Below are 19,069 nucleotides of genomic sequence, written 5' to 3'. Positions count from 1 at the left end.
TAGAATGGACATGGCATAGTTGTGCCCCGAAGAAATCAGGTAGTAGAATGGACATGGCATAGTTGCGCCCCGAAGAAATCAGGTAGTAGAATGGACATGGCATAGTTGTGCCCCGGAGAAATCAGGTAGTAGAATGGACATGGCATAGTTGTGCCCCGAAGAAATCAGGTAGTAGAATGGACATGGCATAGTTGTGCCCCGAAGAAATCAGGTAGTAGAATGGACATGGCATAGTTGTGCCCTGAAGAAATCAGGTAGTAGAATGGACATGGCATAGTTGTGCCCCGAAGAAATCAGGTAGTAGAATTGACATGGCATAGTTGCGCCCCGATGGAAGTACAAAAATAAATAAGTTACTTAAAAATATTTTAACGGTAGCTGCATTGAAATCACGTAGGCCTAGCATATGATCAATTATGTTGTTTAAAATAACACATTTTTTATCGATCACATACAATAAATGAACTGCATTTTTTTTTGTTTGTACACCGATATCTTAACCCTACGGTACATGGTTTCGAAAATTGAAACTTGGAACCATTATGAATTGTTAACTCTTTACCCTTTTCACTAAACTTAACATTCGTTTAAAATTAACCTCACTATACGCCACAGACGGTGTGAAAATCACTAATAAAATGTCAAGACTGCTAAGGCCCCATATTCCAACGGCTCACTCATTTGAATATGTCAGTTAGTAAAGTACTGCCAACTTCATGGTGTTCATTTTTACGGTAGGCTATCGATAATCACTGCATGAACAGTAGAAACACAGTTAATAAAGTACTGCCAAATTCATGAGGTTCATTTTTACGGTAGGCTATCGATAATCGCTGCATAAACAGTAGAAAAACAGTTAATAATGTACTGCCAACTTCATGGTGTTCATTTTTACGGTAGGCTAACGATAATCGCGGCATGAACAGTAGAAAAACAGTTAATAAAGTACTGCCAAATTGATTATGTTCATTTTTACGGTAGGCTGACGATAATCGCTGCATGAACAGTAGAAAAACAGTTAATAATGTACTGCCAAATTCATGATGTTCATGTTTACGGTAGGCTATCGATAATCACTGCATGAACAGTAGAAAAACAGTTAATAAAGTACTGCCAACTTCATGGTGTTCATTTTTACGGTAGGTTATTGATAATCACTGCATGAACAGTAGAAAAACAGTTAATAAAGTACTGCCAAATTCATGATGTTCATTTTTACGGTAGGCTATCGATAATCGCTGCATAAACAGTAGAAAACAGTTAATAATGTACTGCCAACTTCATGGTGTTCATTTTAATAAATATTAAATCGAATAAGAAATCAATATGGTTGGCCGATTACGAGGCTCGAGTTTCCGTAGTGTCTTTATCTATTTCTTCGGGGCGCAACTATGCCATGCCCCTTTTCTCTACCTGATGGGAACGGGGCGCAACTATGCCCACAAAACAGGGACCCTTTTTTATCTGCTGCATCTTACCTGACCGTGGGGCGCAACTATGGCCTGCCCTTTCTATTACGTCACAATTTCGTGGTGTTTGTCAACCACTGGTTTACTGTAAGGACAGAAGTCTCTTCAATAATTGGACGGGTTACGCGTTTTGTTAGTCTACTGTTTATTTTGTGTTTTATTTATTTGGATTTGTTTGTCTTTTAAGCTATGACCGCATTCTAAAGCCTTCCTTCCAGAAACCAACATAACTAAGCTGCGAGTCATATAAATAATCTACTTTCCACAGCAACAGACGTTGCTGGTCACGTTGGTCTCACTCATGCAAGCTGTGATGCAATAGATGAGCAATAAAATTGTTTTCAACTGTAGCCGAAGTTCAAACGATAGGGGACTTCCTCGAACGAATCAACCTGTTTATTTCCATAGTAAGTAGCTCCGTAGAAGAAAACAATATCGTATATCAAATAACACTCAGCGATCTGCATCCAGTATTAGATTTCAAAACTGTAACCACACCCGGAAACCTTTATTACTCAAGGACATCGAAGGACTATCTAAGATTTAAAAATATCACTCCTGCTCTATAACACTAGAGAAGTCACAGTATCCTGATGTTATGTTCTATTCAACAGTGACATTAATACATTACTGTAGCTTATTAACGAGATTGATTCTGACCTTCACTTGCGTCAGTGGTTTCCCCGTACGATATTAGCCTAACACGTGGCGAAGAATAGTTTGATTCCAGTTCAGAAAACGTCAGTCTCAAGTGCAATGTACAGTAGGCTAAAATAATGCAGTTCAGCCGTAAGCTAGGTAAATAATTAATTAATAGAGTGAATCGCCAGTGTAAAACAACAAAGAAAGGAAGTTACTAAGGGTCTTATTCATAGATGAGACTTTGGACCAAAGTTGACTTTGGAAAGTACAAAGTCACCATTTTCCTATTCACAGTCGACACTTTGAGGAAAGTAAACTTCAATTGTGACTTTACTTCGAAGTCGCCGAAAATCTAGACTTTGACTTTGACTTTCGTTCGTGGGCATAAGGAAAAGGACATATTTGGAAAATTGTTGAATTTGCCGAGAATATTGAAGACATCTAGGAGATTATTAAAGCTACCAGTGTTCCTTAGCGTATTATTATAGATTATAAATTAAAATCAAGGTACAGATTTGATAGACAGTATTAAAATAATTTCCTAGTCATGTTTCAACTTTCATTGATGAATAATCAAAGAGGATTATCTGTTCCACCAATACTTACTTACTAACTGGCTTTTAAGGAACCCGGAGGTTCATTGCCGCCCTCACATAAGCCCGCCATTGGTCCCTATCTTGAGCAAGATTAATCCAGTCTCTACCATCATATCCCACCTCCCTCAAATCCATTTTAATATTATCTTCCCATCTACGTCTCGGCCTTCCCAAAGGTCTTTTCCCCTCTGGCCTCCCAAGTAACACTCTATATGCATTTCTGGATTCGCCCATTTCTGTTCCACCAATAAATAATACAAATTATTTCATTGCGATTTTACGCTATAGGTAAGGATTAATAGCTTAATATTGATTCTTACTATTTAATTCTATAGAGGATAAGTTATACAGTTGGAAATGCAGTTAATTTATAATCCTTGCGGTCGTCATAATGTTTTCTGCATATTGATTTCAGATAATTTTTAAGTAGTTTCTGCAGACAAGCAGGGAGTAACTCTGCCAACTGTCAGCAGAATAATATGTCGCTTTCATAGTCTGTCATTGGTGGCATCTTATCTTCCATATATTCACAACAAAATTATTTTACAATGAAATAATTTCAGGGCTTAATGTGAAAATAACTTAACTACAATAGATGTTTTATTCACAACAAAATTCTTAACAGGCAATACTATTTCAGATAAACTATACCATCACGTTTTGTAGTTATGAATTGTGTTATATACGTACAAGTTACGATTCTTTGTGGCCAGGTAGAAGAACAAATATTATTATCGATTGGTGTAAAGACCTAAAAATGACAATTTCTATAATACTTACGTTAGTTTCACAATAAGCCCTCGAATAATATTATTCTTATGTAAAGCTGCGAGAAAGGTTAGCAACAATTGTTTAACATGTACCGATGTTCAATTGTTTCATTGATATGTGACTCAAGAGATGGCTTTGATTGTGGCAATGCCTACTCTATTTCAACTATCTATTAATTTAATTCGTTTAGAAGGCAGTGATTTTGATTGCAAACATTAGAACAAGATCGTCAAATCTCGACTTACCGAAGTCAAAGTCAAAGTCTCAGAAGTATTGTCTATGAATAGGACTTTTAATAAAGTTAAACTTTACTATGAGAGTCGACTTTGGATGAAGACTTCCCAAAGTCGACTTTCGTAGTAAAGTCTATGAATAGGACTTTTTAATAAAGTTAAACTTTACTATGAGAGTCGACTTTGGATGAAGACTTCCCAAAGTCGACTTTCGTAGTAAAGTCTATGAATAGGACTTTTTAATAAAGTTAAACTTTACTATGAGAGTCGACTTTGGATGAAGACTTCCCAAAGTCGACTTTCGTAGTAAAGATTAACTTTGTTAAAAGTCCTATTCATAGACAATGCTTCTGAGACTGACTTTGGTAAGTCGAGATTTGACGATCTTATTCTAATGTTGGCAATAAAAATCACTGCCTTCTAAACGATTTAAATTAATAGATAGTTGAAATAGCGTAGGCATTGCCACAATCAAAGCCATCTTTTGAGTCACAAATCAATGAAACAATTGAACATCGGTACATGTTAAGCGATAGTTAACCCAGCGAATAGGGATTATAAAGAATGGACACTGAGCGAAATTTCCTGTGTTTTGTTTCTCTGTGCGCCAGCGTACAGTTCCACTTTCAAGCGCTAGAGGTTAGTGTAATCGAGCATACGCTAAGATAATAATTTAGAATAGATTAAGACACAGGATCCAAACATCGCCTACCTTATTGCATAATCCAGTAACGCTTTGCTTCAAATAAATTCAAGTTAACAGCTTTTCCTTATTTCTCAGTGACAAACTAGTTGTAATTATAATTGTTTATATTTCAGATATAATAAATTATATTATAAAATCAAGTATCGAATTCGTTTAATATTTGTATATAATATAATATAGCTATATGGTTTTACTTCTCGTAAGAGTTTTGTTTTTCCATTTTCAGCGCTATCACATCATTACATATTTTAATTGTTGTTGGGGTCAACGTCTCAACTCTCATTATAAAGGAACTCTAGAGTGTAGACATTACAGTTAATGACGGATTTATTATTTTATGGATCCAATTTATTTTATTTGAGTACATAATGTACCTAGCTGTATTAATTATATGTGTTATATTTCCGCTGTGTCGACTGCTAGCTGGTGTGATGTCAGCGCCAACTCTAGGGAGAAAGCAGAATCTCACGCTTTAGCTGGCTTGAAGGTCATTGAAATCAGTCCGGCTACATCAAAGGTACCGAAGCGAAGTGTCCATTCTTTATAATCCCTATTCGCTGGTTAACCGTTCTTGCAGCTTTACATAAGAATAATAAATTATTTGAGGGCTTAGTGTGAAACTAACGTAAGTACAAAAATTGACATTTTTAGATCTTTACACCAATCGATAATAATTTGTTCTTCTACTTGGCCACAAAAAATCTTAACTCAGTTCGAACAGTCTTGTATATAACACAATTCGTAACTACAAAACATGATGGTGGACTTCATATGAAATAGTATTGCCTGTTAAGAATTTTGTTGTGAATAAAACATTGATTGTAGTTACATTAGTTTCACATTAAGCTATCAAATTCTTTCACTGTAAAATAATTTTATTCTGAAGATATGAAGATGCCACTAATGACAGACTATGAGACATATCCTGCTGTCAGATGGCAGAGTTATTCCCTGCTTGTCTGCAGAAACTACTTAAAAATTATTCGAAATCAATATGCAGAAAACATTATTATGACGACAGCAGGATTATAAATTAACTGCATATCCAACTGTATAACCTATTGTTTATAGAATTAAATAGTCAAAATCAATATTAAGCCATCAATCCTTACCGGTACCTGTAGCGTAAAATCGCGATGAAATTAATTATATTATTTATTGGTGGAACAGACAACCCTTTTTGATTATTCATCAATGAAAGTTGAAACATGACGAGGTATTTATTACTGTCTATCAAATCTGTACTTGGATTTTAATTTATAATCCATAATAATACGCTAAGCAACATTAGCAGCTTTAATAATCTCCTGGATGTCCTCAATATTCTCGGAAAATTCAACAATTTTCCAAATATCAGCCATTTTCCTTATGTTCACGAACGAAAGTCAAAGTCTAGATTTTCGGCGACTTCGAAGTAAAGTCACGATTGAAGTTTACTTTCGTCAAAGTGTCGACTGTGAATAGGAAAATGGTGACTCTGTACTTTCCAAAGTCAACTTTGGTCCAAAGTCTCGTCTATGAATACGACCCTTAGTCTGCCTCCACACTAGCCGGCCCGAATTCGATTCCCGATGGGGTCGGAGATTTTCGTGCAAAATTTCTACATTGCGACTAGAAGAGATGGCGGTGCACAACTTCTAATTACTAGATTGTTTATCAATTTGGAACCTTTACGAGTGTGAATATATCCAAGAACCTTACGCTCCAATGAAGTCAAAAAAGCAACCCCTGGGTGAAATCCCAAATCTCTCCTCAGTGCATGTGAAGAGAAGGCATATGTCACTGTTGATAGTGATTCGTCCGTCGGACGAGGACGTTAAGCCTGGGCGGCCCCCTTGGTGCTATTCGACAGGAGTAGGCTATATGTGAATAAAGTAAACGTTAAGAATATCCTTAGCCCAGGAGATGCAAGTTGCGTCATCTTTCAAAGAGGAAATAATGCTTATTACTTCAACAAAATGAAACGAGCTGATTACCATCGTTACAAATAAAGAAAACATAAAAAATTGTATTAATATTTAAAGATAAAATAAGTTAAAACAGATTCTAACGTCATAAATTATTACAATTAATTTTTTTTATTTTATTTTATTGGGTTATTTTACGACGCTGTATCAACATCTCGGTTATTTAGCGTCTGAATGAAATGGTGATAATGCCGGTGAAATGAGTCCGGGGTCCAGCACCGAAAGTTACCCAGCATTTGCTCGTATTGGGTTGAGGGAAAACCGCGGAAAAACCTCAACCAGGTAACTTGCCCCGATCGGGAATCGAACCCGGGCCACCTGGTTTTGCGGCCAGACGTGCTGACCGTTACTCCACAGGTGTGGAAATATTACAATTAATGAAACGTGTTCATACAACTTAACGAATCTCTCCTTCTCTTCAGGAACAAAACAGATTTTACCTAAAATCCTATATCTATTTATGACAGACCAATAATATGTAGTTTTCGATTTATGAAATACATTTTCAATTTTTTCGTTTGGTCTTGAGCTTTTATCAACGGTAATCTCACTAGAGATTTTGATTTATAGAGTGGGATTTAATCGACTATTAGACGATTAGAAGAAATAAAGTACTCTAATACTATAAATTAGGTATTAATTGACTTGCTAAAATTCTATTTCACTAATGTTACCTTCACCAAAACATTTGAACGGAGCCGCTATTTTCAAAAACAAATGATCGCAAAACATGTTTTATAGTACCGTAAAGAATTTTCAGTTTGAAATGTTGGTAAATAAAGAAACAAATGGTAGGAAAGTAATAAAACAGAAGAACGTGTATAAAGATTAGAAGAAATAAAGTACTCTAATACAATAAAATAGATATTAATTGACCTACTAAAATTCTGTTTTACTAATGTTCCCTTCACCAAAACGTTTGAACGGAGCCACCATTTTCAGTCGACTGTCTATGCGGTAAACAAATGACGCTCGCAAAGCATGTTTTATAGTACCGTAAAGAATTTTCAGTTTGAAATGTTGGTAAACAAAGGAACAAATGGTAGGGAAGTAATAAAAACAGAAGAAAGTGTATAAAAATTAGAAGAAATAAAGTACTCTAATACAATAAAATAGATATTAATTGACTTACTAAAATTCTATTTCACTAATGTTCCCTTCACCGAAACGTTTGAACGGAGCCGCCATTTTCAGTCGACAATCTATGCGGGAAATAAATGACGATCGCAAAGCACATTTTGTAGTACCGTAAAGAATTTGCAGTTTGAAATGTTGGCAAACAAAAAAAAAAAAACAAAAGCTAACTATTAAATAAGTATATAATAAATTTTCAATCTTAAGACATATCAACTTGCAAATGTTTATTTGCTATTTAATAAGATATATGAACGTTTTCGCCGTTTGAGGCATCTTCAGATATAACAAAAACATATAATGTGAACCTATAATAATATTAAATTATACAAATAACAAGAATAAAGAACAATGTATGTATGCAATGCATGAGATTCATGAGCTTTATGTAAAATGTCAAATAATACAGGATAATTGTTGATATAATCTTTAGAATTGAAATTGAATTGGACGGATATTTTATACATATAGCTCATGTTACAAATAAAATATACAATCATGATTAAAATTTGTCAATAATGTTAAAATGTATAATGATTGATAAAATAGATTTTAAGAATAGTCATTAGTTGAGGATTGTCGTAGGGTATACGATAATTTGCGTAGATGATGTTCGTGTGCTATGTATGTATTTCATTGAAAAACGTTCGCTAATGAACTAAATGTTATTTTATGTCGGAGATTACTGTTTCAATTTATTATCTGACTTGATGACATCTTATTGATTATAAATGACTTACGTGCAATCAGATTTGTTGAGATATTATTTGAAATGAATGCTCGTTGGTTATGGATGTCGTAGAGTATACGATGATTTTCGTAGTAGATAAATCGTAAGTTAAGTATGAATTTCAATCATTCAAGAAATCATTCGCTTATGAAATGTTGTTTGACGTTGGTGATTACTCTGATTTGATGACATCCTATTGATTATAGCTGTTGCGCGTCATCAGATTTATTTGTATGTGTTGGTGGTTTTAAGAGAACTAATTCACTACGCATATTGAAATATAAAAATTAATTGTAAAAAAGCTAAGTGATAAAAACAAATGCTAGGGAAGTGATAAAAATAAACAAATGCTAGGTAAGTGACAAAAACAAATGCTAGGAAAGTGATAAAAATAAACAAATGCTAGGTAAGTGACAAAAACAAATGCTAGGAAAGTGATAAAAATAAACAAATGCTAGGTAAGTGACAAAAACAAATGCTAGGAAAGTGATAAAAATAAACAAATGCTAGGTAAGTGACAAAAACAAATGCTAGGAAAGTGATAAAAATAAACAAATGCTAGGTAAGTGACAAAAACAAATGCTAGGGAAGTGATAAAAATAAACAAATGCTAGGTAAGTGTGAAAACAAATGCTAGGGAAGTGATAAAAATAAACAAATGCTAGGTAAGTGACAAAAACAAATGCTAGGAAAGTGATAAAAATAAACAAATGCTAGGTAAGTGACAAAAACAAATGCTAGGGAAGTGATAAAAATAAACAAATGCTAGGTAAGTGACAAAAACAAATGCTAGGAAAGTGATAAAAATAAACAAATGCTAGGTAAGTGACAAAAACAAATGCTAGGTAAGTGACAAAAACAAATGCTAGGGAAGTGATAAAAATAAACAAATGCTAGGTAAGTGACAAAGACAAATGCTAGGGAAGTGATAAAAATAAACAAATGCTAGGTAAGTGATAAAGACAAATGCTAGGGAAGTGATAAAAACAAACAAATGCTAGGTGAGTGATAAAAACAAATGCTAGGGAAGTGATAAAAATAAACTAATGCTAGGTAAGTGATAAAAACAAATGCTAGGGAAGTGATAAAAATAAACAAATGCTAGGTAAGTGATAAAAACAAATGCTAGGGAAGTGATAAAAATAACCAAATGCTAGGTAAGTGATAAAAACAAATGCTAGGGAAGTGATAAAAATAAACAAATGCTAGGTAAGTGACAAAAACAAATGCTAGGAAAGTGATAAAATAGTGCGATAAGCAGCCATAGTTGGTTGAAAGACGTCCTTTCGTACCGTTTTATTGGTCAAAAGTAGTATGACGTAGTAAAAGTGTAATAGTCAAGAAAAATTAACTTTCTTTTTAATTCTGCTAATAAACATGAGAGATTATATCATATTTCTCATAAGAGGGCCAACATTTGGAGGAAAATTCACTCATGCTCCCCATTCTTTCTAAACAAATTGCTCGGATAATGATTCTTAAACAATAAGACCATTTCCAAAATTTTCCAAAAGTATTCTTTGAACATAGTGCCACACACTGGACTTTCAATACCTAATTTCGTCAGAATAAGACCTGTACAAACGGTCGACAAGAGCAAACTTACATCGTTCCCATTTCCATGTTCAGGATCCTGTGACACGCGTCGGCGACGGCAGACACTGACGCCTTCTGGGAGGATGGAATCATTGGACACGGTACAGATGTCTGTCTGAACGTTGCGAACTCCTTGTTACCACCTAACCTGGTATATTTCCCGCTTCAAATGTGAGAAAAACGTAAATCAACATATGAAAGGAACGATTTAAAATATACTTCAGATAAACTCTCTCAGAAACTACAAAATAAAAATAACCCATTTTTTTCTTAAGTTTCAAATTACAACCGAATCTGACATTTTAAATTTCAAATTTATACTTCATTTCAAGAAATTCAAGACAGTATTTTTATCAAATTCTTCCAAAGACATGTCTTCAAGAAGAAAAGTCAGTTATCAACCTAGGACTTTAAGGCAATTTACTATAGGTCTACAGTACAAATAGTGTGAAGTATTACAGCAATTGACTACAATATCACTTACGAGAATTCAGGTCTTCGCGGTAATTGTGCTCACAGAAAAAAAAAGCTTTCGACTGCAGGTACAGGACCGTGTCTCCTTTCGTCTAAAGGCCTCTGATTTCAGTGACGCTAATGGTGTGAATACGTCCACTGTACGGATATAACTGAGGCATAGAAGTGTGGAGGGTTTAGCAGATTTTATAATATAAACATCGACATGTGATTCACTGTTATGGCCAGGCTTTGCAGGTGGTTCTAATGAATGGATTTTGTTTATATGTCTGTATCTGCTTACAACTCGCCTGCCTGCCACTTGCACTCGAACACTGGATTTAGACTAGGCTTGAAGGGTCGTCTGACTAACCCAAAATGAATGTTGCGAGACGCGAGCAAGGTATGTCGGTAAGTCAGATCTTCGCACGCCGCCATATTTGCGCCAATGTTCGGTTTCTCTACAGCTTGATTCAGGGATTTTGGTCCCTGCAAGAAGTAAGTACAGACCGATTATTTAGTCCTCACAGCTCGGCGACGCAAAAGAGGGGAAGTAACAGGAGTAGTGGGGAGAGCTCCGGAGTAGAGATAAGGGCGAGCGGCCGATAAAGTAATGCAGTACAGCTTAACTGTATTAGAAACATACCGCTCTACCGCACGCATGACATCCGATCGCTCCGAAGGCAAGCGAGTGACTAACCCAAACACCCCTTGGCGTAACTAAATGGACTCGCCTGGCCAAGACGCACATTGCCAGCGACTGTCAAGACTAAATCGTCGTGTGAATGCAAGAACTAGGTAACTTGATTTTTCATATTTTGTGGCATTGCCTATTTACTTATTTATTGCACTAAGGAATATGTCTCGTTTTCATTTACCCATTTGTTATATTGGAAAATAGATGTCTCTGGTATCGTTCGATCAATTACCAAGTTCTTGCATTACATTTTGTGCGATTTTTGCTATGCTATAAAAGAGGTAACTAAAAAACGCAATTTTCGAGTTACCTAGTTCTTTCATTCACACGACGAAATAATAGTACTGTAGATAGACTAAGATCGAGTTACTCATCATTACTGTCGGGCTGGGTCACACAGGTCAGGCCGCACAGTCGTAACACCTAACACCACCTCATCATGCCGCCGTACACACAGTCTTAAAATACAATATCCCTCCACACATCCCGTTACTATAGTCGCGACGCTGCTATTCCCGGCGTGACTCCTCCTCTTTGCTTACGTCTTAGGAAGTGAAGGCTCTATAAAGTCTATACTAAAAGCCAGGTCATGGATATATATATATATAATAGGATGCGAAACTGCGGTCAACCCCATCTAGATATGGTGCTCTGAAATAAGGTGATCAGCGCCCGACGTCGTAGGTAGTGAACATTAGAACTACGTGTTGGGTACATTACTGAGAGTTCTCTATTTATCCGTTCGAGATATTGTATGGGAGAGTCGAGGAGAGAAGATGGCGGACTGAAACTTACTAATAAGTGAACATAAAGTGATACGTGTATGTATAAGCAGTGTATGTTGAACAGTGATGTTTATGGACGTTGTAAAAATAGTGTTGAATGTATTGTAAAGTAATAGTAATATAATAAATTGAACTATCTACGTAGTTCTTGCAGACTTTTCCATTGTGCTGTACAATAAATACTCAAAGAATACAATCCCAATTATCTAACCTTTTGCTTTATTTTCTGTCTCTGTCAGGTTATATTTTAATCGGGTAGTGTAAAACACATCGTCTCTTTCATCTTCCTGCTGGCTCCGGTAAGAATTTTCAGTAGAATATGCTGTGAGGAATAAAATTGTAAATATTTTATTTTAAATTGGGTTAGTTTTGAATATCGATGAGGGTGGGAGGGAATACTTTCTGCACAGTTTAACATTTTCGTCACCAGGTGCGCTGCTAAATGCGTGGAGTAATTACTCTTTTCGCTAACTGGTGCGCTTCTATTTGTAATAACGCCTCTCCCGAAAATAGATGGCAGCAAGATCAATTTCTACAACAGCGTCTCTAGTATGTGTTACAGGAAACTCGTTAAGTTTCGCATCCTATTATATATTTATCCATGGCCAGGTTATGAACCGACTAAACGGGAAGTAGTTGGGATGGCGAGAGGAAAGTGCGGGTTAGAGGGGTAGCCTGTGCAGTGATGACACGTTGAGTGTGGGGGTGGAGGGGAGAACGAGAACGGAGCTTTTCATTGGATCTCGCGTGAAAATGTCGTCTGCTAACGAAAATCTGGCAACGGAATCACGGAGACAGTGTAGCCAGTTCATTTGCAGTACCACGTGCATTACGAGTCGCATTTCGTACCAGCGTCATTAGCTCGTGCTTTCTTAAAAACAGTAATTTTAATTACTAATGTTGTTGATAGTGTTATCGAGAACTACAGACAGTAGTTATTTTAAACATATCGGTGACAAACTCTGAACACGCTTTGAATCTCGCGCCACTATGTGGCAATAGAGCTCAGAAAGAGAGCAACACAACGTTGCTTCCGGTTTAGTCGGTTCATAACCTGGCTTTTAGTATAGGTAAGTAGCATCGCTCGCCATTTTTGTTCTTTCGTTGGCGAGCTACCAGACAAGGAATCTATTTGCCGCACCATTAAACATTATCATGTCGTAGCTCCTATGATAATAAATCAAACGCACTGTAATTCAGCAAATAATTGAGCGGCAAATAACGTCCTCGTGTGCTTTCTGCGAACGCCAACGAAAGAGCCAAAATGGCGGGCTATTATATTAAGTATTTATCGAGCCTTAGGAAGTGCATAACGTCTTCATCAGCGAATCACAAGACGCACACGTTTAAATGTAGCCGATCTGTAACGTGATTGGCTGCCGGAATTTAGAGCGACGGGACTATAACCACTATGTCTGTTGACTAAACAATGTCATGATGACATATTTTCTTGACTTGACTGTCCCTCAGCTTCGAGCATAGATATTATTTTCATTCTTCCCCTTCCATCTTCCCCTCCTATGCACGTTTGTGATTAAATTTCTTTCTTATGACGCAACACACAGCTCGCTCACTAGCCACACAACCAAGGACAGGGACCAATAACGTTGAATCGAGCTATACAACGAATGATGCCGAACCTCCGCTAGCACTTCAAACCTCACTGTAGCTGAAAAACATTTTCACTAATTGCAATTCACGGTGTCCAACTGAAACGGCGACAGAAAAGCTCACAAACCTGGTAAATTACTCTTGTAACGGCAACACACAATTACAGACATTAAGCAAGACTGCGGAGCGACAACTAGTCCGATCATATTGGAAACAAATGAAATCGTTAGAATTCCATTTGAGTAACTGAAACAGTGCTTTGCGCAACGCTAGTGATAGCCAGTCGTAGCCTCGTAAGGTAAGCGCAAACTTATTACGAACTTGACGACAGCTATTAAATTACTTCAACTGGACAGCCAATAAATACTCTACTAGTGGAGAATTCCATAACCTAAACCTTAACAAGATCATCATTACTGATACTTCACTCTTTTTTGCGTTAAGACTCGAGTAGGCTATGTAGTAGCATTTTGTCGTCGAATCCATAAATCATCTCCTCTATCTCTCTTCTGGTAGGACTCGCATATTTTATTTCTTTCTTTATTTATTTCTTTATTTCTTTATTTCTTTATTTATTTATTTATTTATTTATTTCTTTATTTATTTCTTTATTTCTTTATTTATTTATTTATTTATTTTTCTTTATTTATTTAATTACGTATTTATTTATTTACGTATTTATTTACTTATTTACTTACTTATTTACTTATTTAACCTGGTAGAGATAAGGCCATCAGGCCCTCTCTTCCCCTCTACCAGGCGATTACAACTACAATATTAAGAATACAATTACAATTATAATTACAATTAATATTAAATTTACAAATACAATAAAAATAAAAGTACTAAAAGATTAACTGATTAATAAAAGCTAGACAGTTTATTGTAAAAGTTAAGAAGAGAGAATAATTTCTTTTATTGATTAAGTAAAAATTAAACCTACTCTACGCTGTAAGAAAATGCTTAATAAGTTTGCTTTTGAACGCTACTAAATTCCGACAGTCTCTGATGTCACTGGGTAGGGTATTCCAGAAGCGCGAAAGCGAGATTCTGTATGATGAATTCGATGATGTCTTATGTGTTGGTATGGCTAATATGCGGCTATTTTGCGTGCGTGTGAAGAGATTATGATATGATGACAGGTAAACAATCAAATGGCGAACCTTCTAATTTCGTTATCTTATTAACAAATTCTGACGATTCATCAGAACTAATATGTCAATGTGAATTACGCGCTAATTATTGAAATCTAAACTTACCTCAAAGTGTCTTTCAAAGTATCTGGATTAAGTCCATGTTTGGAAATGTTGCGGTTCATGAACCACGGTAAGTTTTTCTTGAAATTTATATTCCTTTTCGCCTTCTTCGGTTTAGAGCTGTAAATACGAGAACAATGTCAGTGTATACTTTCATAAATGTGTACTTTCGTTGTATCACTATTTACAAAGAATGCTGTAATAATCAAGGTTTAATTTTGGTGAATTCATGGACACTACCTACAAAACTAATGTCTACAGACAGAAAGTATCTGTTTTCTGGTCTAATATCAAAATGTCCTAAGGAAAATGTCTACTCTACACAAACAGGGTTTACAATTTGATTGGTTTACAAAGATTTCTACATATCGAATTGTCAACAAATTTAAGTGTAGGTCTAATATTTTAATGATAATAGTTCAGTAATTGTATAATAGTACATTATGCAACGAGCCTATAATGGTAGTAATTAAGACGCAAGTATGATCGTTTATGAAACGAGCGCAAGCTCGACCATATTTCTAACTTGAAATTATTTAAAATTAGGTTTTCTTATGGTTATGTGCGAACTGACCTGAATTGTGAGATGTGCGTAGACGCGAAAGTATTGATTTTTTCCGAGGCTGAATGTCATTGACCTTGGCAGAGAATAAGATGAAGATTACTCTGATATAACCTGGAAATTGATTTAGAATTGAAAAACGAGATGACAAATTGAATTTATTTGAATATTATTTACAATTAACGCTAATTATTATAGTAACAGAACATAACCTTCTGCGACAGTATTGGATTTCCAGCCTCCGTGACTTTTCGCTAATTGTCTTTCGATTGCATATCCGAGAATAATCAATATAACGGTACAAAGCTGACTTGTCATTGGGTGAACACCTGAACTTTAATGAGTAGGTGCATTTTAATGACATGCATTAAAAGACTGCTACCAGGTGTATAATTATTACATTTCGGCATGGTCGAGCATAAACGTTATTTTATCCATTTTTCATTCTCAGAACATATTTTAAATTTTATGCTCGACCATGCCGAAATGTAGTAATTATACACCTGGTAGCAGTCCTTTAATGCATGTCATTAAAGTACACCTATTCATTAAAGTTCAGGTTTTCGATTATTCTCGGATATGCAATCGAAAGACGAGGGAAACGTCACGGAGGCTGGAAATCCAATACTGCCGGAGAAGGTTATGTTCTGTTACTATAATAATTAGCGTTAATTGTAAATAATATTCAAATAAATTCAATTTGTCATCTAGTTTTTCAATTCTAAATCAATTTCCAGGTTATAGGCTACATTCTCTGCATTACATCAAGGTCAATGACATTGTTCTTCGGAAAAACTCAATACTTTCGCGTCTGCGCACATCTCACAATTCAAGAGCTATGAACAAGGTCACTTCCGATCTTCTGTCAGATAAAATGTATACTTTTGAATAATTTAAAGTTAGAAATATGGTCAGTCGTATGAAACTTGCCTATAATGGTAATTAAGACGCTCGTATGAAAATTATGAAACTCGCTTGCGCTCGTTTCATAAACAAACATACTTGCGTCTTAATTACTATCATTATAGGCTCGTTGCATAATGTACTATTGTATTATAACTTTTGCAATTAGAGACCGGCACAATATGATGAAAACTTTGCACAAATATGACATTTATTTTCGTAAATATGAAATTATTTCAATGCTAAAATATTTCACTTCCGAAACCATTTGGAGAATGTTTATATCATTGCTTACATTTGTATTTATTTGTGATTGTCTATATTTCATGTGCTACCAAATAAAATACTATAAATCTGCAGCATTAAACAGTTTGTCAGCATCACCAATTCCTCGCCTGAATGCAAGAACTAAATAACTCATTTTTTTCACTAAAGAGAACAAAAGATCGTAAAAATAGTTCTTCCATTGGCTGAACTCAATACTGGTTACAAATTCAACACAAGTAACTTCGCTTATATTGTCTGGCAAAAAAAAATTACACCTTATCAGTAAATACTGCTTCGTATAACAAAAATCCCATGAAGTAAAAAAAAAAAATAGGGGAAATTAAGTAGATAACAAAATTTATTTGAAACAATTTACAAGTATAAAAGCAGACATGGCAACACTGAAAAGACTTTCGCTGGATTTGAGAGAATAAACAATGGTGGACTGAGAACCACGTATTTGCTTTGATTTTTTTAATTCATTGACACTAATTATTAAATTACTGTACTTCAAAAGGAATCTGAAGACTATATTAACATTTGAGAATTCCGGAATGTTGGTGAAACGGGTGGCGTGGGTTTTTCAAGTGTTTCGTTGAAAAAAAAATATATATATATATATATATATATATATTTGTTTTATTAACGACGTTCGCAACTGCCTAGGTCATATCACCGTCGTCTGTGTGCCGGAATTTTTTCCTGAGCCTGTCGCAATTAACCACACTTAAATGCCGTCGACCTGGCCCGGGATCGAACCCGCAACCTCGGACACAGAACGCCAGCACTCTACAGATTGCGCCAACCAGGTCGACTGTTTCGTGGAAAACACGTCTATTGGCCCGCAATGTCCGGAAAGCCCGGTATACTGGGTGTTCAGTTCAAAGTGTGTCATGGCTCGCTGTATGCCGTCATGTGGCTAGCCGATGAGCCTAGAGAATTCAATCTTCCTACACTTCCGCAGAGGTGTATTACCTATGAGCCAGAGAAGTTGCCTAGCAACTACGGCGTTCATTCCGAAGAGTACGTACCGATACGTACGGTAACGCCTGTAGTGGCAGGAATGTGAACTGTTTGGAAACACGTACTGTCGGGATATGGTTAAGACGATTACTTACGTATTTGTTGACATTAACTTCGACGGTCAACATGGACACGGAGCATTTGATTTGTGTTGTGGAATGTTGCCGTACGCAACCGATGAACAAATACCCTGCGTACGACTTGCTCGCCCAAAACACAGTTCGAAAGAGATTATGGTAGCACACAGACCGTACAGACCGCCATCTGTTGCTACGACATTCAAGTTACACCGTACACGTTCTCAAGTTCAGTTTGAACGCCTTGAATAATAGGCAACTTCTCTGACATATAAGCTGAAACTCGGTTCAAATCGGTGACGCAACAACAGTGACGTCCTGACACACTTTGAAATGAACACCCAGTAGTAGTACAGGGACACGCAGCGAAAAGTTACCGCACTATGCAGGGAATGTGTTTGTTGAGCGCACGTTATTACGTTGTGTTGCATTACTACACTTCTTATTGATCATTATTTGTAACTCCACTCGACAACGAAATACAGTACGCTTCCCCCTGTTCGCTCACTCCATCCCCACCACTCAGAAATTTTAGGCCTGCCGTAATGAAACTGAACGTCCACCCGCACTGCTACAGCTTACCGGTGAGACGAGCAATGGATTGCGGACAATCTGTTTCCCGGATGTCCCCTGCTTAGTGCGGTAACTTTTCATTGCCTCTCTCTGTAGTACTTACTTACAAATGGCTTTTAAGGAACCCGAAGGTTCATTGCCGCCCTCACGTAAGCCCGCCATCGGTCCCTATCCTGTGCAAGATTAATCCAGTCTCTATCATCATACCCCACCTCCCTCAAATCCATTTTAATATTATCCTCCCATCTACGTCTCGGCCTCCCTAAAGGTCTTTTTCCCTCCGGTCTCCCAACTAACACTCTATATGCATTTTTGGATTCGCCCATATGTGCTACATGCCCTGCCCATCGCAAACGTCTGGATTTAATGTTACTAATTATGTCAGGTGAAGAATACAATGCGTGCAGTTCTGCGTTGTGTAACTTTCTCCATTCTCCTGTAACTTCATCCCGCTTAGCCCCAAATATTTTCCTAAGCACCTTATTCTCAAACACCCTTAACCTATGTTCCTCTCCCAGAGTGAGAGTCCAAGTTTCATAACCATAGAGAAGAACCGGTAATATAACTGTTTTATAAATTCAAACTTTCAGATTTTTTGACAGCAGACTGGATGATAAAAGCTTCTCAGCCGAATAATAACACGCATTTTCCCATATTTATTCTGCGTTTAATTTCCTCCCGAGTGTCATTTATATTTGTTACTGTTGCTCCAACATATTTGACTTTTTCCACCTCTTCGAAGGATAAATCTCCAATTTTTATATTTCCATTTCGTACAATATTCTGGTCACGAGACATAATCATATACTTTGTCTTTTACTTCCAAACCGATCGCTTTACTTGCTTCAAGTAAAATTTCCGTGTTTTCCCTAATCATTTGTGTATTTTCTCCTAACATATTAACGTCATCTGCATAGACAAGAAGCTGATGTAGCCCGTTCAATTCCAAACCCTGCCTGTTATCCTGAACTTTCCTAATGGCATATTCTAAAGCGAAGTTAAAAAGTAAAGGTGATAG

The 19,069-nt window shown here is 36.2% G+C and overlaps 1 protein-coding gene across 2 annotated transcripts in view; it reads right to left on the bottom strand.

Moving 5' to 3' along the window:
• hoe1 (OCA2 melanosomal transmembrane protein hoepel1) overlaps positions 1-19,069 on the bottom strand; it is a 98,639-nt gene that overhangs the window by 72,194 nt on the left and 7,376 nt on the right. Inside the window, exons 3-4 of one of the 2 annotated variants that reach the window (XM_069829454.1) lie at positions 14,650-14,766; positions 9,855-10,007 (exon numbers count right to left, since the gene is read on the bottom strand). In XM_069829454.1, the coding sequence (XP_069685555.1) occupies positions 9,855-10,007; positions 14,650-14,766 (270 nt within the window). The remainder of the gene's footprint in view (positions 1-9,854; positions 10,008-14,649; positions 14,767-19,069) is intronic. The other variant, XM_069829455.1, reaches the window with a different exon arrangement.

The sequence above is a fragment of the Periplaneta americana genome, chromosome 6, assembly GCF_040183065.1.
Source record: "Periplaneta americana isolate PAMFEO1 chromosome 6, P.americana_PAMFEO1_priV1, whole genome shotgun sequence".
NCBI classification, from domain to species: domain Eukaryota; kingdom Metazoa; phylum Arthropoda; class Insecta; order Blattodea; family Blattidae; genus Periplaneta; species Periplaneta americana.
This window is presented reverse-complemented; position numbering and strand designations above follow the sequence as displayed.